The 21,895-nt window shown below is 38.4% G+C and overlaps 1 protein-coding gene across 5 annotated transcripts in view; it reads left to right on the top strand.

Annotated features, from left to right (window-relative positions):
• The window catches only part of LOC116438438, a 42,364-nt gene extending 20,852 nt beyond the window's left edge, over window positions 1-21,512 (top strand). For 3 of the 5 annotated variants that reach the window (XM_032097379.1, XM_032097378.1, XM_032097380.1), the window contains exons 6-13: window positions 247-348; window positions 3,665-3,775; window positions 5,384-5,562; window positions 13,663-13,820; window positions 15,063-15,105; window positions 18,372-18,558; window positions 20,374-20,509; window positions 21,242-21,512. In XM_032097379.1, the coding sequence (XP_031953270.1) occupies window positions 247-348; window positions 3,665-3,775; window positions 5,384-5,562; window positions 13,663-13,820; window positions 15,063-15,105; window positions 18,372-18,558; window positions 20,374-20,509; window positions 21,242-21,341 (1,016 nt within the window). In that variant the 3' untranslated portion in view covers window positions 21,342-21,512. The remainder of the gene's footprint in view (window positions 1-246; window positions 349-3,664; window positions 3,776-5,383; window positions 5,563-13,662; window positions 13,821-15,062; window positions 15,106-18,371; window positions 18,559-20,373; window positions 20,510-21,241) is intronic. The other 2 variants (XM_032097377.1, XM_032097381.1) reach the window with 2 other exon arrangements.
• Window positions 21,513-21,895: the final 383 nt, after the last annotated feature.

Genomic DNA, 21,895 nt, shown 5'->3' on the forward strand with positions numbered 1-21,895 from the left:
CAAAGTCCAGGCACTTAATTCAAAATGCTGTTTGCCTGTGCCCTAACATGAATGATACTTGGTCGGTCACAGTGTGAGTGGTGTCACCGTCTGAGGCAGCAGTAAACAGCCAGGAGTGATACTGAAAGCACCCCAATCACTAGCAGAATAAGTAACATTCACTGCCTACAAAAAGTTTTAAAAACAGGCTGCTGCTTATTAAATTGAATGTGTAGAGAAAAAGGGTATCTTTCTTCCTATTTCCAGTTCGAGAAAGAACTGTGAAGATCGCTAAAGGAACTGGCAATTACCCTTGGGGTTTCAGGATCCAGTTCTCAAAGCCTATCCTTGTGACTGAAGTTGATACAAGTAAGTTGTGTTTCTACTAGTTAATTTCTCCTGTGAAAATATATTAAAAAAAATATTATCCGATATAATGATATTATATGTATCTACATGATATGAGCTACGTAGTATAGAACATCTGCTTTATATTAATTTATAATATACATGTACACAATAATTTCCATACTTAGTGGGTGCACAGTGTTTAATAGCTCATGAACTGCTCATGAACAACTGTCTTAGAGCCCCACTATCCCTAGGGGTAAATCAGACTCCACTGCCTTCTTGCATGTTACTTCATACCGTGTGCACATGCCTGCATTCAGCCTCACTCCAGATGTAAAGTCTAAAACTTTTGTGGGCTGCCATCCATGAGTGACAATAGGCCTTTAAAAATGAAAAGGAAGATGCAGTGATCCTTCTAATATTTCCATAAATCTTATTGACTGGGTACACTTCTGCCTGGATCCCTTGAGGCATCTGTCAGTCTTGACAGGTGGGCTGTTAACTTCCTCAGGGATTTATGATGATTGTAAGGAGCCCCAAAAAAACTCCAAAATGCAAGTGAGTGAGCAAAAAAATGGCAGATGATGTTCAACAAAGATGAAATGTAAGATACTGCTTCCAGGGAAGAATGAGCTTCTTACTGTGCCTTAAATAATAGCGTTGGCACTTTCGGTCAGGAATGAGATCTTGCAAGTCACCACTTAAAGCTCTCTGAATTCGTTGGCTCTGTGCATAATGTCAAGCTTAGAAATCTGGCTAAAAGCTGACTCAGTCATTAATTGCAGAGAGAATGAGACGCAGGCAGTCAGTGTCATTTTACTGCTGCCTAAGACCTTGGCTCATCCAAATCTAGAGCATTGCTTGCTGTACTGCTCTGCATCTCAGGGCAGGAACAGCAGAATTAGAGAAGGAGCAGAAGGTACTGGAGACTGTGATAGATTCTTACTAAAAAAGCAGATACTATGCAAAACATCCCATAGAAAGAAGGCTAGAGCATGCCTTCTGGCAAGGCATCTGAGAATAGCTGTCACCATTACAAGCCTTATGTATGAGGTTGTCTATCATCCTGACAACACTGGGAAAGCTTGTGAATTCAGAGGCCTTTGAGTTCATAAGTTCTTTACTTAAGTACAAATAAAATCATTGGTCATGCATACAGCAGTAACTCTAACACTTACCGATTTATCCCTACTAGTTAAAATGAAATACAGCTACTCACATTTTATATTACTCTTTTATTTGTATCCTGTTTTCAAAATGCAGTTGGCTTTAGAACAGTGACAACATATAAGAAAATAGTTTTTTTCAGACAAACTTGTAGAATTATGTTTTCTCAAAATGTAACTCATTTCATTAGGAAGAAATTCTTCCCTGTGAGGGTGGTGAGGTATTGGCACAGGTTGCCCAGAGAGGCTGTGGATGCCCCATCCCTTCAAAAGTTCAAGGCAGGATTAGATGGGACTTTGAGAAACCTAGTCGAGTGGAAGGGGATTGAACTAGATGATCTTTATGGTCCCTTTCAGCTGAAACCATTCTATGATTCTTTAATGAATATTTTAATAGTATTTTACAGACCACTTATGGTCATAAAGTCTTGAGCATTCATATGGAATGCTCAAGGCCAGCACAACCCAAAACATTCTGACATTTGCAAATTTCCAAATAATTTTTAATACACGTAAGAGTGGACCAGCGTTTTATTTTGCTTGTTTGTTGTTAAGCTTTTACTAATCTTATCCCTACAATTTCTAAACATTATCAGAAATACACTGAAGGGTCACACTTACTGCATCATGGGGTACAAAATCTTTAAAAGCATACATTAATGAGGGCACGCTGAGCCAGGGGGAAGCCCTGGAGGTCGGGCTGCACCCTCACCGATAGCGATTCTGCAGGTACCAAGAGCTCCTCACCCGAGGGAGCTAGTGCCAAACTAGGCTGTAAAGGCATGCAGGCAGAGGCAAAGAAGAAGGAGGCACTTCCATATGGTTTCCATGAGCACATCTATTCCAGGTGAAGGATCAAGGACAAAGAGCAGGTTTAACCAAAGGGTCCAGGGATTTTATAGTAGAAGAGAACGGGGTGGAGAAAGGGGAGATAGCCAATAGGGAAGGGAGAGAGGGGAGGAGTTCACAGGGAATTAACCAATGGGGAATGGTTGTAGGAGGGGTAACAGGGAACAACCAATGGGACATCAAGTAACGCAGAACTTTCCAGAACTAATACATAATCAACTAAGGGAATAAGTATTTATGAGCTTATACATAAAACTAGGAGGGGAGACTAGAAAGCAATCAACTTGCAACAAGCAAATCAGAGAAACAAAGGATTGTGGGGACACGCCCTCACCATAGAGGTTGTCCTTAAACATCAGTGCCTGACTACCAAACTCAAATTCTGTTGTTCCCTCTGGGGTCATTGTGGCCACAGCCACTTGCACCGCAACACATTAAATGTTAAGAACATGGAATAATATTTTCCAAAAACATTCTTTCACAGTACATTAGGAATGCTTATTTATAAACAAGAAGATAAATACTGTATCTGAGAAATTTGTAGCTGAGATTTAAGTAACTGTGTATTGGTGTCCATGAATAGAACATATTTATCATCTCACTAGTTTGCTTCCATTCCTGGCTGGCATGTGTCTGAGCACTGTTTTATTAGGAATTAATGTGCTATAAACAAAAGGTGATGCATTAAAAATCTGATTCAGTTCTTCCTTCACTGGGACCTTTTTTACTTACCATGTAATTTCTTCCTAAAGCCAAAAATCCTCAAAATGCTATCTCCAAATTCTATTAACCAGCAAAGAAAAATATCAGTACAGAAGGTACTCTTTTGGGGTTAAATTCAAAGTTTATCAGAATAATAAATTATTTTTTTCTATTGACTCGACTGAGCTTTGCGTCAGATTTTTGTCTGCACTTCAGGCCAAAATTCTCAGATACTGAAATGTCTATTTGTATCTAAAAGCATTTAAATCCTAATGGCATTTTAAATGAAATTTCTCCACTGCCAGTGATTTTCTAGGGCTGCATCAGTATCCAAACACTGAAGCTTCATTTACAGATGAGTTATAGGTTGCTCAATAAAGCTTGTTCCACCTCCAAGCCAACATCATGAAGGCCTTAAAACATAATCCTTGATTGGTTGAACAGATACTTGTTTTCCTAGAAAAGCATGATCATATAGACACGCTTGATATCCTAGTTCTAAATAAATTTTTGGGGGGGTTTTGTTGTTGGTGGTGGTGGTTTGGGTTTTTGTTTGCTTCTTTTTTTCTTTTTCTTTTTCTTTTTCTCTTTCTTTTTTTCTTTTTTTAAAATTCCAGATAGTGCAGCTGAAGAAGCAGGGCTACAAGTTGGGGATATTCTGATAGCAGTCAATGGAACTGATGTCACCAGCATGCCACATTCAGAAGCTGCCAATCTGGCAAGGAAAGGTAATTCCGAGATCACAATAAATTAAATGAATGGGTCAGATTTCCTGTTTAATGCTCCAGATACGTTCAGACAAATTGGGTGATGTATGCAACAAAATCTTAATTAATAGTTTAATGCATTAGTATTTAATACAGTAGTATTGCTGAGGCCACTTTTTTATCTAGACCTTGTTTTCTGGACACATAAGAAAAACATTCCCCTAAGAGCATGTGACAGTAATCGTTTTGGCTCTCCTGTTATAAAGAAAGTGACTACGAAAGTCCTGAAAGTGATTGTAGAGGCACAAATGCCTTATTTATGCCTTATACTTCCTCGGGGAGAGACTTCACATCTTCCTTCCAGTTCTCTGTCGCCAAGACTTGAAGTCTAGTCAGGAGATCAGAGAGTTTATTTCATGAGGCATCCTTTTGCACCACCACAGAAACAGAGTCAACGATATTTGTCATGTATATTCTTCCTAGAATTGTAATGATTAAAACCCAAAGATAGCCACATTTGCATGCCAAAAATTAATTTACTGCCATTCCCTTATTTATGCCAGATAAAGTTTTGACAAAGGCTTATGGGAAATTCAATAAATTAAAATACTTTTAGAAGACAGTGACAAATTTAACTTGGCACGTATCATGTTCTTTAATTATACAGGTGCCATTCATACTGTTATATTTAAGAGAATGTTTAGTGTTTTAGCAGAGAAATCTCTGATTACTGGTATTTTTAACTCCTCAGAGAACACCCTGTGGATTACATCTTGGGACACCAACAGCATTCCCGAAGTCAGGTGCCCCCAAAAAAGAAATCCAGCAAATGTTTTGCAGATAACATAGTCATAATCATAGTCACATTTCTCAATATGCCTTCAGGCATTACCACCTGCTGTTTAGCATTGATATAATCAGAATTTTAGGCCTTTAGGGTCAAAATCATAGATATATTGATACTGTCAGCAAATATTGTGATGTTGCATCTCATTGATGATGAAGATAACGTATTTTTTAAAATCTAGCAATCCATCATCTCTTCTGAGTGCTTGCCTTTTGCAAATAATAAGTAGATTCTTTAGCCCATCTTAGGCTCCAACAGCCACCCTCCTCAGTGAGGGGCACAGAAAAGGTTAGAATATTCCAAGACATGGAAAATAAAGAATTCTCAAGTGCATGTGTAAGATGACTGAGACTGAAGGTGCCCGTAAGAGCATTCTTAGCAATTTTTGGTTAAACCTCAATTTATGTACACCCGTTTGAGGAAGGAAATTGAATTACTTTTCCTAGCTGATAAAACACACAAGTAGCAAAGATGCTTCTCACAAAGATAGGTCACAAAAAATTATTTTAGAGGTGTCTTCAGATAGCTGGCTCCAGTACTAGTCCTCAACACAAAATCAGTTTTATTCCTGAATTTGGGTTAAAAAAAGGCCAAATATCATTTGATTTAATTTGGTTCCTTGCTGCTCTGCTCCTTGTTGCTTCTAGAAGCTATATTGGGAGGATATGGGCATGAGATAGAATACCACCTTCCTGCTCCCTTACCCTCCATGGGTATTCAGAAATATTGACACGGTTATAGTTTTGACTTATGTTTTCACATATAATATTTTATATGTTTAGGTCCTGATATCCTGACTATGATAGTGGGGTCAGACATCAGCCGTTACCCCAACACCCCCCGACCTACCTGCCGAGGATATCTGCACAAACGAACACAATCAGCAATACTGAAGGGCTGGAGAAAGAGGTGGTTTGTGCTGAAGCATAATGGTTACCTACACTATTACAAACACAAGAAGGTAAGGAGAGTGTCTGGTGAGGAATCAAACTGTGCCCAGAATTATGAAGTGCAGCAGTTTTGTACTCAAATTTAGAGATCATTGTCTTATGGTATTTACAGCATAACATCAGCGCTACAGGGTTTCGCATGAGGTGTATAAAGGAGTCTTGTTGAGTGCTCTTCTACAGTTCTCTATCCACCTGACATTTCCAGCAGAATAGCTGGTAGTCTTGTTTCTCTGCATCTGTCATTGTACACACATGAGCCATCTAAACAGGAATATGCTGCAGAACCACTGGGTATGCAACAAAACAGTCTGGCCAGTGCTTTATTTCAGCACTAGATATTCTGGTGTCAAAACAAAACCAAGTGAAAAACTTACACTAAAAAACATTCTTTTGGAGAGAAGATTTTATTTTATCATAACCTAATCTATTATCAAACTCCTGAAACATAAAAATGGATATCTAGTTATACTTTTTAAACACTTTTCAGTTTTTGATCAATTAAATATCACAGAGTGTTAGATAAATTGGAGTGAGGATTAGAAGGTGCCCCATAATCTTACATTCACTAAGATTTAATTACATTTTCACTTCTTTCTTTTACCTAGTAGGTTTCTTTTAATTCATTTGTTCCTCAACTAGCTTATTTATTGCACTGAGAAAATAAATATTTCAATCATGCAAACTATATGCATTTCCTTTTTCTTAAAAAGAGTAAATAAATTTAAAGAACTGCATAAATACTTTATAGCAGCAGCTAACTACTGCTTATTTTCTTCCATTATCCAAGACTAGTGCCATTCAAATACTTTTTTAAATTATTTCATACCATTTTTTTGCTCTGTCTCTGGACTCCAAAGAATACACTGAAATATTGAGGCGCTATTTCAGGAGATGAAAACACAAGGATTTTCTTCACTGCCTTATGTGCTTACGAGTACTCTGAAGAGTCATTTAGTAAGAGAGAGAGAAAGATGCTTAAATACAAATACAGTTCTTCACTACTGAGAGATCCAATGCCCAAATGAAATAAGAGGGATCTCAAGTGTACTCATTGGTACTTCGTTCTTTTGGTATGATTTCTCTCAGGACATAAAAAGAAGACTGCTCATCCCACTTTTTTTTCTAAGGGAATTACAAGTAATGTTTGTAGTTTAACACAGCTTTTATGTTATATGTCAGCTGCATGATTAAATTGGCAATGTTATGTTCCAGGCCTTTCTCATTCTGGACGAAAAATTTCTCCACTTACTGTATCTAAGATGTTCTTTGAAACAGTTAATTGAAGGCAAGAATAATTCAGGGGGAACAAAAATTCAGGATAAGCTGTCTGTCACTATCCAGCAAACTAGCCAGAGTAATCAATTTACTCATCTTCATTCTGTTGTTAAGAACATCAACTTACATTGGTGTATTTCCAGTGACTCCAGCAAGGGCATGCCTGATTTCCAATTGTGTAAGAAGACAACTAGGCTTTTATTTAAGCCTGAAATGTAGCATATAATCTTTTTTTAGTGAAGAAGGAAAGGGTGATTCATATCTGCTTTAGTCCATATCAACAAACACAGAGAGCTAGATTTCCACATCATTGCAATCTACAACCAGAAATTATCCATCTTGAATTTTCCTCTTCCTGCCTACCTCAAAAAGAAGATCTCTAGAGCTTTTTACATTGGCTCTCCCATGTAATTGCTGCTCTTCTAGAGTCATCTCTAACCAATCACACAGTGGTGACGTGATAGCTGTTGCAAGATATTCAGTCACTTCACATGCAAGGTTACTTTCTTTTCCCTCAAACAGATGCTGCCACTGTCCTTGACTCTACAATCCATAGAAGTAGTTAAAACATATTTTTCACCTCAGTGGTTGTAGCTGTGTTTGCCGCCTCAGAGCAGAGATATTTTTGTGTTAGAACCTTGTTTTTAGTAAATTACTGAGATCAGCAGAGATAAATGATTTCTAATTCTTTTGCCTACATGTGGCAACCATGGAGTTCCACTATATATTCTACAGGGCTGATTCCCTGTTGTCCAGAACACTGGATCTTCTCAAACATGCTATTTCCTTATTTTTCAACATGCCCAGTTTTTCTCTTAAAGGAAAGATATGTGGAAATTATGAGGAGACAAACATGAATGTACACTTAAATCCTTCCCTAAGGTAAGTATAAGCAGACAAGTTTCTTGTGCTTGAACTTAACACATTTTTTCAGGGAAAGCTGAAAGCACATCAATATAGCCAAGCACTGATCCTTTCTTTACAGATAGCAAATTTGCTCCTCTAAAAGTACCGTTTGCTGCTCAGCACAGTAAAGGGGCTGTGAAGTGACCACAAAATGTCTGTGATGAAGACTTCTGTATAGGACAAATAAGTCTTGATCAGCTTTACATGAGACCAGTAAGATAGAAAAAGCAATCTACCTCACAGCAGCAGAGCATCACTTCAACAAGTTAAATCTCTGAGCTGTCATCAGCAAGTCACTTTTAGAACATGACAGCTAACTTGAAAACCTTAAAATATGTTGCAGCCTTCAGGATAAAAAAATACCAGTCTTGTGATTTCATCAAAGAGAAGGAATATAAATTCTGGGACCCAGGAACAAATGGGCCATTGAGTGTTTTAAAGACTGTGGAGCATGCATTCATTTATCATTGGGACATGCTTGCTAGAGTGCTAACAGTGTTCAAGGCTTAGTAGGAAAACACAAGGATTAAGAAGGCATTATAGCCAAAAACTTGTTTCCCAAAATTCATCATTACAAATATCCATCATGTAAGGAGTTCAGCAAATTTAATACTGGCTTTTACAAAACCACTAAAAGTTCCACTGAAAGCCAGAACTTCCTAGTTTCAGTTCATCATTGCTGTCTTGCTAAGTAAGACTGGATAAATAAAAAAACTGTGTATAACAAGCTCCTCTCTGATTTTTATCCTGCAGTGTTTCTAGGACTTATATCCAGCCTCTTTGGCATAAGTAGACCCTGGTAAAGAGGGTAGCAAGGCAGATAACTAATCTAGCACCTGAACGGAAATGAAGAAATAAATATCATTGTAGTTGTCATCTAGGAGAAACTCTAAAGAGGCCTGTCTCCAACAGAAATAGTTAACACAGTTAACAGGAATAGTTAACACAGGAAAGTGTTATCAATTTATCTCCATTGCAGACTTCCTTTCCAGAAGTCAGAGACTGATGAATTCTAGTCAAACCAGCTCTATCAGGTCCTCGTATTACATTTGTCATTTATTCCATTTCACTCTCCAATTCTCTCAGCTAAGAATGATGTAGAAATATAGTAGTTAGGAAAAGAGATCTAAAGAGTATGAGTTTGCTGCCAGCACTTTTTATGGACTCCAAGTAGGAAAGTCAAAAGAAAAAGCTGTAATAAGAAGGAAGTAGGAGCAATTAAATTGGAAGGGATAGTTAAACTGGAAACTATTGTCCTGACAGTAGAAAAGAGCATGTTTTAGTGATTCAGCTGTAGTGAGAGCTTGAACTGTGAATAAAGAGCAAATTGACTTTTATGTGTAGTCCCAAGTCTCAGAGAAATGGCCTTCATGATAATTCATGTTTGTAATGTTCTGAAACATGTTATAAGAAAACTGCAATACTTACTCTTGAGAAGCACTCTTATTGTGGCAGCAGTGAAGGACAGGAATGTGCTTTTTGTCAGTCTTCATTGTAAGCATATGTAATAATGTCACTTTTAAAGAGAATTATGATTTTCATTTCTTAAGATCACGAGTTTAATTCCTTTAGGAAGCCCTTAGGCATAGTGTGAGTGACTAAGACAAAGTGTCCCAAAGCTGAGGGGAGGGCAGCGAGAACAAAGATGTGCATTTCTTATCATCCAAAACAATTAGACCCCAACCTGGTAAACAGCTATTACATCACCTAAATCATCAGATGTTAGGTCATATCCCTGTTTCCATTAGAGTAGAAGAGAGAAGGAAAAAAAAAGCTTTTAGATTATTTTCATTTCTGTGGTATATAGAGTCCAATTATTACACCGAGAAAGAAATCCCCTGCCTGCCAAGAGCAGAGCCTTCACAGCATTTCAACCTATGACAAATATTCAGTCCTTTGTTCTCTTGAAAAAGCCTGTGTGTTCATTGCTAAGCCTAAGCACTTTACATAAAAGGTTTAGCTAGAAATAGATTTAGGTCTGAGCCATTGCTCATAAGGATATCACTTCTATTTGTTCTTCATTCTTGCTTGGAGCTGTATCATCATAGTCTGGAAGCTGCCACTTTATATAGAGCCTGTGTATAATCTGATTTCTTTATGTTTTCTGTGGCTCCCACAGCTCCAGAATATATTTTTCAATTAACATTTAAGAACCTGCTGAATCCACTGTCTCCAATACATCCTCTGTATTATTCTATTGAGAAATGATAAATAATGCTAGCTGATGATACGCATGTTAATTTTGGCCTAAAATATTGCATACCCTGACCCCCAGAAAGTCATACACAGATATATTATTTGATCTGATTCAGGTTGTTCAAGATTTTAACTCAATCAATAGTTCTTCCTGTGAGACTTGGTCCTGCAAACTGTTCATTACTTTTTGTGCAGCAAATCACTCAACCTCAAGAAAAGAACCAACTGGAATGTGAATATTAATCATTCCACAAGACTGTTTGATTGTACTTCGTCTGACAGCCAGTACTGTTTGGTGTAGGATAATTAGGTTCTTCAAATCAGGAAGCTTTTAAATCTTTCTCCCATATTGTTTTGTTCTTCAGTATGTTTCTACTCTCTCTAGTTTAGATGTAAATTATTGAAAACAAAACAAAATTAAAAACTACATAAATTCATCTTTACTGGCAAAAAAATGCCATACAAACAGTTCTGGAGTCTAGAGCTCCCTGTTCACTGACATATGCAAGCCCTTTCCTCAAGGGAAAAGGAAATAGATGTAAGGAAAAAAGACATAAAAAGCCTTAGTCTCTCCTCTGCCCAGCTCAAAGAAGGAGTAAATGTAAACAGGCTTTAGCTGTAATACCCTTAAATAACCAAAAAATGAGCCTACCACAAAATACAGTGATTAGAAAAAAAGACATAGGGAGAAGATGATTTTAGTGATATACTAAGCAAGCAGCACCAGACCTCAAGGAGAAGCTGGTCAGAGAAAACCAGAAAATAATAGATGGTGAAAATGCTGAGTGCCAGGGAAGATTGTGGACACATCAGCTATGATGGAGAAAGCTAGGCAAATGAGAAATAAGCAAAAAAAAAAAAAAAAGTTCCATTTCCTGTCTCATTTAAGGGATGTGTATTTTAAGAACACTGGGGCACATCCAGGAAGATATTTTTGAAAGACAGTCAAAAATTTGGTCATGCCACTAATGACCTGAAACCTCTATTTAGATTAATTCTAGATGCCACAGAAAATGTTTACAAAATAAGTTTATAGGGATGGGCAGTAATTGTGGTCAGTCATTTCAGTATCTAAAGTGACCATTGCCTTCAGGACTATGGACAGGATCCTCCTGAATAATACCTCCTTGGCACAGCACTGGCCATGCTTTGCTCTAGGAATGGGACTTTGATCTGAATACATATTTTGGTTATGCTGTCTTTGCAATGTTAAAGAAATGTATTCATGAATTTTTATTTATACTTTTGTCATTATTAGGTAGTATTTTGTTCCTACAGAAGAATTATATATGACAGAGATAATTACTTGTGCCAGTGAGAATACAATCAAGTATTTAACTATTTAATTCCCAAAGGTGCATTTTTTTTCATTGAAGGCTCTATATGTTTATTTTTAGGCTAAGAAAAAATTACATGGGCTAATTACAGTTCAGCTCCTGCTGACAAAATTTATTAACTCTCAATGATCAGCCAATTTTATTCTATCAGACTCCACCATCTGTGTATTTTGCAAACTGCACTAATGTTCTCCATAGGCTCCAGCATTAGCACCCTTTTTTCATTTTATTCTTGCCAAATTTGATGCAATTGTTAGAGCTCCAGTCAAAGATCTTCAAAGGAAAGGGGCCAAGAATATTTTTTAAAACGCAGCTAGAGTTCACTGTCCAGATGTGTGCACCTTTAAGATGTGTATTTAAGGGGAGCTGGGCTGAGAAAGTGTGGGGATAAACTGCTTCACCTACCCATGTGCATTAAGGAGCTTAATGGCTCTTTATTACTAACCACAGGGAAAGATAATGGCAGTGCCCTTCAGTCTCAAAGAGCTTTGACACAATCAGGAACAAGCAAAAGGGTTTTGAATTGCTCTGTACTGAAGGTTGTCTGAATTGTGTGGGAAGGTTAACGAACACATTGATATTTACAACAACTTTGCAAAGGAACTGAAATCCAGGCTGTAAATTATGCTCACTATTTTCAATTTTAAGTCTTTTTTGCCTGTATCTATACATATAAGGTGACGGCTTCAGCATAAACCAAAATGCAAACATTGCCATTGATTAGCAGAGACCCATGATCCTAAATTCTTCAGTGCACTTTGAAAATCCTGGTATCACTCAGCTGCACTCTCAATGTTTGGAATACCTACACATATCTACAAAGTTTTTTGCATGCAGATACGGCTTCTGATGAACTAGAAACAATTAAGAGAGCAAAAACAGCGATGCAAGTTTAGAGGATGTCATAGGTTAGCAAGCATAGTCCCGGAAGGGATGTCCTTGCTAAGGGGTGCTTACAGTTTCCTCTGGGACCTGATAGAACCTATCAGCTGGCCAGTTTGAATATGGACAATTCTTTAAGCCACTTAAAGTTGTGATCACCTCTGTGATCCACATTTAAGAATAGACAAACTCCCCCTCCAAGCTCTCTCTCATTTCCGTGCTGGCACAGGTGGCTGCGGGCCCCGAGTGGGGGCCAGCGGGCCCAGCCAGGCCCTGCTTGGGCCAGGCCGGGCCGGGCCACGGCCATCCTGGAGCCGATGGACCTGTTCCAGCCGTGGAACCCCCCCCACTGCCTTGCCGTGGGCAGCCGGAGCGGCTCGGCTCTCCCCCCTCTCCACTGCGATAAGAAAGATTCAACATTCCAGCTGCAAAGCTGCAAGGCCAAGGTGAGATTAACCCTTTTAGTGCTGTGAAGAGCTGAAAACCTGAGGGAAGAGAGAGAGGAGATGCTTAAAGCTGGAATTCTGTTGTGAAGCTATGATATATCAGAGTATCCCGTTGTAATTTCATGAAGATATGGGGGGGTGGAGTGTTCAACTCGTAAGCAAAAGCACCTGCGCTGAGATAGGCAGATGCTGACACAGCTGTAATTTCATGAGACGTTTGGACAGGGAGAGATGGACCAGATGAGGACTTTTGCTCCAAATGGGAAAGGAGAAACCTCAGTTCCTAGAGATGCTCCCAGAGATAGTCTTAATGATGAAGATGAGGAGGACCCTTTGCTCCCAGGGAAGGAGAAGGGCCTCTGTTTTTGTTTCTGAACGGCTCAACCTTAAAATTGTACCCCAAAAAACTTCAAGAGTGGACCCCCGAAAGCAGTTGCGGGAAAAGCTGCAAGTTGGGGGAAGGGACTCACAAGCAGGGAGAGAGACTCCTCTTCCTAAATGGACTGAACAATATTTGGAAGTGGGCGGCTGTCTCGTTGTGATAATGTTTTCATAGCATGAGCAAGAAGAGACTTCTCTTTCTAAATGGACTGAACAAGGTTATTATGGAAGTGGTAAACAGACTGAACATCTTAAGGGTTGTCTTTTTACATTGTCAGTGGGAGAAGGGAAGAAGGTGGGGGGAGGAGGAGAGTTCTGAAGGTGGTATAATATTTTTATTTTTTTTCTTCTTTTAGGTCTGTTAATAAAGTTCTTTATATTCTTTCAAGTTTGGTGCCTGCTTTGCATTTCTCCTAATTCTTATCTCACAGCAGATAAACAGTAATGAGTATTTTGGACCAAACCACTACACTAAATTGGTGTTTCCGCCCAGTTCAAACCGAACCCGCGACAGAGGGTGTTTGATTAGTTTGTCTTTTCTGATTGCACTGCTGGTCATTAAACTATATGATGATTCAAAAGCTTAAGAGCTTTAGAACTTTGACTATTCCCTGAGTTTATTCCCATCTCACAGGGATCAGTTTCATATTAGTTGTGAACTTTGGGCACTTCTTCTTTCTAATTGCAGGATGAAGGGAAATGCAGACCCCTGGAAGTAACAAAGCTGGAAGGAGCAGAAATTGGTGTCGACACCAGTCTGGGTAAACCATTTGTTTTTAAATGTATACCTCAAGCTGGAAATAGGATTTTCTACTTCTGTGCAACTTCCAACCAAGAAATGAAGAGGTAAGTGATCTTTTTTTTGACAGCACCTGTTTTGTTATTCCAGTGTGGGGAGAAAGAGTTTGAATCTTTGGAGGATGTCCACAATACCTACCTTGACCCTTAGGGAAAAAAAATGAAAAATCTATCAGCAGCAGTGAAGATAGTGTTTCTAACTCTCAATTGCAGAAGCCTCAAAAATTATTTTTCAGTTTCATAGCTTTTTTTTTTAAATAAAATCTTTAACATTCATGTTTTGTTACCCCCCTGAATTCTTGATTTCTCTTGAGAACAAAAACTTCGCCCCTGTTTTCATGCCTTCTCTCCCACTGTTAAATCAAACAGAAGTGTAAATTTTCCTGTGGATGTAAACTTGCTTATCAGTCTATCTTCTGCCCAGCAAGGACAGTGCTAGTAATAAATACAATCCTATCTTGATCTCCTTTTCTGTTGCTCTGTCACATTTTCATTTTAAATTACATTTTAAAATGCAAATGTGCCACAGAAGCATGTTGGTTCTGATAAGAAGCAATGTCTTTAGGTTTGACACAGAGTTAGACTTTAAAGGCACTGTTTTTCATTTCCCAAAGACAACAGCTGACAAAACGACAACACTAAAATCACCCGTAATATGAGCAAAGGAGTAATAACTTTGAAAAAGTACTAAAATCTAATCTTATTTTCCTCTTTGTTTTATTGTGAATTGTCAACAAAATAAAGCTGTGAATTAAGTTGACATTATGGTGTTCATACACCCATTTTTTTATATCATCTCACTACTTAACATAAACCACCATTGTAATAGCAGAGCATTTTCCATTTCCAAATTTTATGTCATTCATAGCACAACAGAATATAACTTTGCAAATAAATAGCTTGCTTTATTCTGTAGTTTCCAGTTTCAGGGGTTTTTACATTTCCCATAGATTTGTTATCTGCATTATGACGAAGACAAGAAGAGTGATCATTAACCTGACCTATTGAACTATATTTTGAGCTATATATTTTGATATATAGATTCCCTTGTCTGGAATATTGCCTATATTTATTGCGATCTGTTGCACAGCAAGCTTTGAGACATATTTTTGAGAGTCAGCATTGTTTATTTAGATTTAATCCACTACTTTTCTGACTTAAAGCCTTGAATATGTCCTGAAAATTGTGCATTCCTTTAGATGCTGCACATGTCAGCAAGAATTAGAAGAGGCAGTGAAGCATATCTGTTCTGCTCTACCAAACTAAGCTATTCTTTTTGTTGTATTATAGGTGGCTGGAGGCTATGGATAAAGCAGTGCATCCCATCCATCAGGTAATGTTGTATTTAGGTGAGAAGCATGTGTACAGCAGATTGTGAAGAAGGCTGAGAGAGAGTAGTTGTATTTGTACATGGTATGTGCAGACAGCAACATGGAAGCTGCACACTTTGATTCTATTGGGCTGTGAATCACCCCCAATCTAAGAGCCATATACAGAATTATGACACAGCTTATATGCTTTGCTGCCATATGGTGGAATTAATCAAAATACTCCCTCTCCAGATACCAGCACCTTTAAGCTGGTTTGGAAACATAACATGAAATCAGTGTAGCAGGCAGAAAGCAAGGGTAGAGATGACTCTCACAAGAACATATAATACTGTTTGGGGTAAAAGAAGAGAAGGGCCATATCTTCCTAAGTATTCCCCACAATTCTGCCTTGATTGCAAGCAATCCACTTTTTCCAGCAGAATACTGGGTGGGGGTGAGGCATGATTGCTGAGTTCTTATTTTCAGTGTTTTCAGAGATAAAGAAAGGTAAGTATGCTGATAAAAATTTACTTAGCCATCTCTTTACACTGTTACGCTCTCTGCTGGCTCCTGTGGCTAGGAAAAATACAGCCATAATTGATCTTGAGCTGGTGCTGGGAGACCTTACTTAGGCCAGCACAATTCAATATCAATAGTTTCTGGCTGACCCCTGAACTAGAAATAGAAAAGCTAATTTTAGTATTTCCAGACTTGGAACTATAGAGGTCAAAGACATTTTAGTCTGCCCTTTCCTGGCCCCATGAGTCTTACTCTTTCCTGCTACAGACAGACCACCTTTATAAAAATAGGCTGTTGATCTGTAAATTTTTTTAAAGAGGTTTAGCTGATGAGCCAACTTGTTTTTAATGGGAGGCTGAAATTAAGAATAAGTATCAAGATCTACCTTTTTTTTTTGCAAATGAAACCAAATCATCAATTAAAAACTATGAAAATTGCAAGGTACAAATTAAAACCTTCATTATTGAGTGGGGAAAAAAAGTGGCATGGGTGATTCCTTCAGCAGTGTTTAGTGATGGGTTTCAAAACAGTGAAAGGTGTTTCTTGTTGCTTTAATACCTTTTGCACTGAAGTAAAATTGATCAAACGTATATTTCTTTTGGCTTTAGCTTCCAGATGAGGCTGTAAGTGCAAAACCAAACTTGTTTCCAAGTATATTCTTCCTGAGCATTTCTCAAAAGAATATGAAGGAATCCACACACTTGAAAAACAGCAAAAATAAATCAAACAATTGAAAGTGTATACCTAAAGAACCAATAAAACCTGAGCCAAAAAGGATAATAAAGGCTCACACAGACAAAAGACATCAAAAGAGTGTAGCATGCATAAATAACCTGCTGTATAAAATTTCCAACATTAGACATGCATAGAAAGATCATTCATGCATTCATCCATTACAACACAGTAAATTGGCTCCTTTCTGTGCTACTGTATCTTATTTTTGATGTTTTATCTTTCTTAATTTTTTCTTTGAGCAACCAATGCCCTTTTTTGAAATAAATGTTTAATTTAGTAAGTGACTTTCACTTCCTAACCTTCCTTCTAACCAGACCTTCCATTCAGTTGAGCAGAAAAAGCTTGTATTTTCCTTCTTTTTTGTTTGCTGTACTTTTTGTGACCGACATTTTGCAATAGCTTGTGTGTTACAGTAGAGCTCGCAACACAGTGATTTAGTAGACCATCATACTGACACCAGTGCCCTCTTAATGAATCTACAAGGATAACTGCTTTAAGAATACATCTAGTGGTACCGGAGTCCTCTTCTGCTCTTTGCTGCAATAGCTATATTGTGCCAGGAATCTTCTGTCATTGCCTTGCCAAGGATATTAAAGAAATATCATAAATAAATGCAAAAGAAAGCCCCTACAGTAACAAACAAGAAGATGTTGCTATAGCACATATTGCCCCTGTGGATTTCAAATGACAATGACACTGGTAAATGGGGAATTTTAAAGGTGCATTGCAGATGGCAAAACATACTAGAAGAGGCTGAGATTTTAACACCTCTCAGATTTAAAGAAGCAATGCTTTAATCTCACATTATATAACTTGGTTTTATAAAACAACAGATTATTTTTTCCTAAATTTCTTTTTGGATATTTTATCATACAAATACCCCATATGATGGCAATGTTTCATGGGTTGAGCTTTTTCTTCACAAGTCAATGACAATAAGGTAACTTGGTTAATGGAAGAGACTCTGCTTTCTATGCAGGGAAGGGAAGGCATCTGCAAACATTTTGTGTGTGGTAGTGCTTCCATCCAAGTCTGAATGCAGTATCCTCCTGACAGACACCACGACATTTTCTCTGAAACCCAGAGAGCAGATGATGAATTTTGTGTTGCCATATTATATACAGTAAAGACTACTGAAGTCAAGCAATCCACAAGGCGATTTTTAAAATAACTTCACACAGCTGTGAAGTAATCCTGTTTGTACCTGCAAAACATGAACTGAAAAATAAAATAGATGCAGAAAAGACAAATCATTATTTTAAGAAGAGAGTAGACACTTGGATATTTGCCATCACATATTTGTAGTTTCATTTTCAGCATTGAATTTTGTTGTGACCTAACCCCAGTAGCAGCTCAGCCCCACACAGCTGCCCACTCACTAGCTTCCAGTGTGAGGGGGGAGAGAATCAGAAGACTAAAAGTGAGAAAACTAATGGGTTGAAACAAAGACATTTTAATAGGTAAAGCAAAACCCCATATACAGAAGAAGAGCAAAACGAAGGATCATTCACCCCTTCCCATGGCTGGGCAGGTGTTCAGCCATCCCCAGGAGAGCAGGGCCCCATCATACGTAATGGGTACTCGTGAAGAGAAACACCATCACTCCAAACTTTGCCCCATTTCCTTCTTCTTCCCCAGGCTTCATATGCTGAGCATGTTGTATGGTTTGAGATATCCTTGTGGTCAGGTAGGGTCACCTGTCCTGGCTGAGTTCCCTCCCAACTCCATGTGCATCCCCAGCTTCCTCACTGGTGGGGTGAAGGGCAGAAAGGCCTTGGCTCAGTTCAAGCCCTGCATAGGAATAACTAAAACATCCCTGTGTTGTCAACACTGTTTTCAGCACAAAACCCAAACACAGCTCCGTACTAGCTACTGTGAAGAAAATTAACCCTATTCCAGCCAAAGCCAGCACAACTTTTCAAAATATTTTCACAGTGAAAGCTACTTTCTTGGCAGAAGACTAAAGCTTGTGTCTTTTCATGCCAGCATCCTTAGTTTTTCTACCAGAACATTTCATTACATGCTTACTTTACAGAACCATGTGTGGGTAGATGTCACACTGCATAACACTACACTCCCACCATTGGCTATCAAGAACCCAGAGTGCCTGGGCCTTCTGCACCAGCTGGACAGGAGCAAAGATGTCTGGATTCAGCACTACTGCATTCTGAAGGATGGCTGTTTGTACTTTTATGCCACTCTCCGGTCTACACCTGCCCAAGGTAGGGATGGCTGCTAGATTTTAATTGATTATTGAAGTAGAAATGTTTCACTGCAGTTTCCAAGGAGAACTTTTACCATTAATGACAGTTTCTTGTCAGGAAATTCCTGCTGTTCCATGAAGGTGAATGAAGGACAACCAGACTCAGTCTCTATTTATCTACTAGCCACCTCATTCCTGACCCTAGTCTTTTTCCCTTTTCCTCCCACAGTCTGATTTTTTCTCTCTGTATTGAGTTATTCTGTGCACCAGGAGCAGGTATCACAAACAAGATCCACCCTTCTAAAGCACTTTATGGTGGCTTGAGGCAGGCCCACTGATGGCAATCTGCTGAAAGCTGTCAAATCCTGCATGTTAGGAAGCATCCTCAGATACCATGAACTCAGACTGGTTTTCCTGAAACTACCAGGTTTACACATGGCCTTGTTAAAGCTATTCCACCCTCAATATGCAGAACTTCCCTACTGCAGGAGAGTCTGGTGGTCCAGGATGTGACCACAGTCATTTGCAGCTAAAGCTGTCATCTAGGAGCCCTCCCCACAGCAGGAGAGGGTAGCTGCCCACTCTCAAAGCAGCAACATGATGCTACTGGCGTCAATTGTAAGCAGAGCTCACTTCACACACAGAGAGGGGATGGGCGAGGACCTGCAAATGCTTTCTCCCTGTGCTAAGGAAGCTGGCAGTCAGAAGAAACAGAAAGAAAATGCTTTTTGTTTGCTAGTCTTTGGATTGAAAGGGAAAAACTTTTCTTAGGGCTTATGCTATTATGATCAGGCAAAAGGTGCTCCCCTTTTTATCATTCGCATAACACTCTTCATTGCCAAAGGCCATACTTATGAAATGACATGGGATTTCCTGTCCACATGAAAACAAAGCTAAGGTTTTCCCAGAGAAAAGTAGTGAATTAACAGAAAGGCAGAAATTAAGTTTTATGCATTTATGACCCTGAAGCATGTGCTCCTCCCACATATTTTCTTTTGCTGTTTAAATATCCTACTACATAAAAATTCTTCTATATGCTAGTGGTTTTTTCTTGTTACTGCAGTTTTTTTTCATTTTTACCACATATCCTCATTCTCTCATATAATTCTCAATGCTAAAACATTGTTTTGGGGCTGTTTGCCTAAATGTGAGACCCCCCCAAAAAATACAGACCCTGTTTGCAGATCTTTCTGACTATTCATCATGTATGTATAAAGTGAACTTATACTTTAAGTTGCACTGAAGTAAATTCTGGATGAAAAAAATAAATAAAAAGAACAAAACAAAACCAGCTAAAATGAAAATGTCCAGAAGATCAAATTCTGTCTAATGCCTCTTCTTCACAGCTGGCTAGTATGGCCTGCAATGGCATTTCAGTTACTAATGGCAGCAGGAGTAACCAAACCTGCTTTTAGGAAATTTTTTTCATGTTGAAATTCATATCCCTTTAGTTTTTAAAGGAAAGAAAAAGAAAATATCAGCAACAAGAGCCCCCCTTGCAAAGAACTTTACAGCGGCTTGAGGCAGCCTCATTAAAGGCAGTCAACAGCTAGGAAAAATATTTTACCATGCCTTATTTGATGAAAAGCTAAATAAATCTCTATTGCTCATCATTTGATAGACAGGAAGCCTGTTTTACACTGTTTGAAATCAATTTTCATAAAGGAAAAAGAAACTGAACTTTCACATTTTTAAATCTAAATTCTGTAAAACTCTGTGAATACACCGATCCGAAATTCCAATTTGCCAGTTTTGTTAGTATACTTGTAATTGGCAGTAATTCTATAAATGGTATCTGCAATGTACATGATGCATGCCATTTTATTCTGTCCAGGTGGCCTTTACCTGCAAGGCTATATTGTGAGTGAACAGTCCCTGGGCTCCAAGAGATCTGTAATTGAACTCAAACCTCCATCTGAAGAATTTAAAACATTTTACTTATGTGCAGAGAATGTAAATGAAAACAAAAGGTAAACCAAACATTTTCTGTTTGTCTTTTTTTTCCAGTTTATTTACCAGACTTTAGGAGAGAGGAACTCTGTAGTTTGGGAAGATCTAGTGACAACTTTGCAGTCTTTTCTCAGTTTTCCCTCTAGATTTCCCTTTAGCAGTAGCCTTAGTCAAACTGTGGTAAAACATATACTGGAACCTGTGAGTCATCAGTTCTCTTCTTGTCAATGCTGGAACAACTGCAGGGCTGGCTTGCAGATGTTTGGAAATAAACCTGGATAAGGTGCCTTTCACAATTATATGTGGGTGATTATACTGAACACAAAATAGAGTGTATATCCTCCTCATTCCCAAGAATTATTTACTCCTGCCAATGGCCACTAGAATTTAATTAATTTAAGTAAATTGGCCAATGAAAACACGTTCTGAAAGTAAATTCCCTCACCATAATCCAGTCAAATTCCACATCTGTCAGTGGGACTTTTTACCTAAAGCCTACTAATTACACTACCTGGGTTTTAATTTAATGAAGAAAATACAAAGGTTTTCAGTGTGTTGGAAAATTTGTGTTAAGCTATAATGTTTTTGTAGCCAACTCCTCCACCTTTTGCATCTCTCCAATCCACTGATTATCAGCACACATGGTAACAGAGTTGAACAAACCCCACTTATTAAAGTCATGTTTCAAAGGACAGAGAAATGTATACATAATACTTGGTCATGGAAAATTGTTGGTCTTCCATTTCTTCTAGGTGGATTACAGCTTTGAAAGCTTCAATTAATAAATGGTTACCCCTACATCAGGCAATCCAAGATTTCATGAACAGACCGCTGGAGGAGACAAGGATGTGAGAAGAAAGCTCAGTTTTTCCCATTTCTGTTTTGCATTTAAAATTCCATGCTATATCTTGTGAGTCATCTCAAGAGATGCTCTAGCAGCAGCTAATCTTTAGCACTGCTATACATTCACAACTTTTGTAAGCATTAGTAAATAAATGCAAAGCAATGTTGCCTTCTTTGTCACTGTATTTTGTGTTTCTACTTCAACTCAGACCACACATAGAGTCTACTTTACAGCTGTGGCCTGCCATGTATTCCACATACATTTTGTACTCCCTGCAGGGGTTTTTTTTGTGGGTTTGTGGGGTTTTTGGGTCTTGGGGGATTTTGTGCAAATGCACTCTTTGCAAAGTGTTCTGCTTTTTCATCCAAATGGTTCATATGTGGGTTTGCCTGTAAGTTTCTAGGTGTTGTCGTGCTTAAGGTTGGGACAAGCTGGGTTTACTGAAGGGTTAGCAGCTACATACTATTACATGGAATAAATCTGTACATTTTGGATGTGCTATTGTACATTCTATCTTAAGTTTTAATTTTATGCTGATTTTGATTTGGTCACCTGCCATCAT

Source organism: Corvus moneduloides, chromosome Z (genome assembly GCF_009650955.1).
Source record: "Corvus moneduloides isolate bCorMon1 chromosome Z, bCorMon1.pri, whole genome shotgun sequence".
Classification (NCBI taxonomy): Eukaryota; Metazoa; Chordata; class Aves; order Passeriformes; family Corvidae; genus Corvus; species Corvus moneduloides.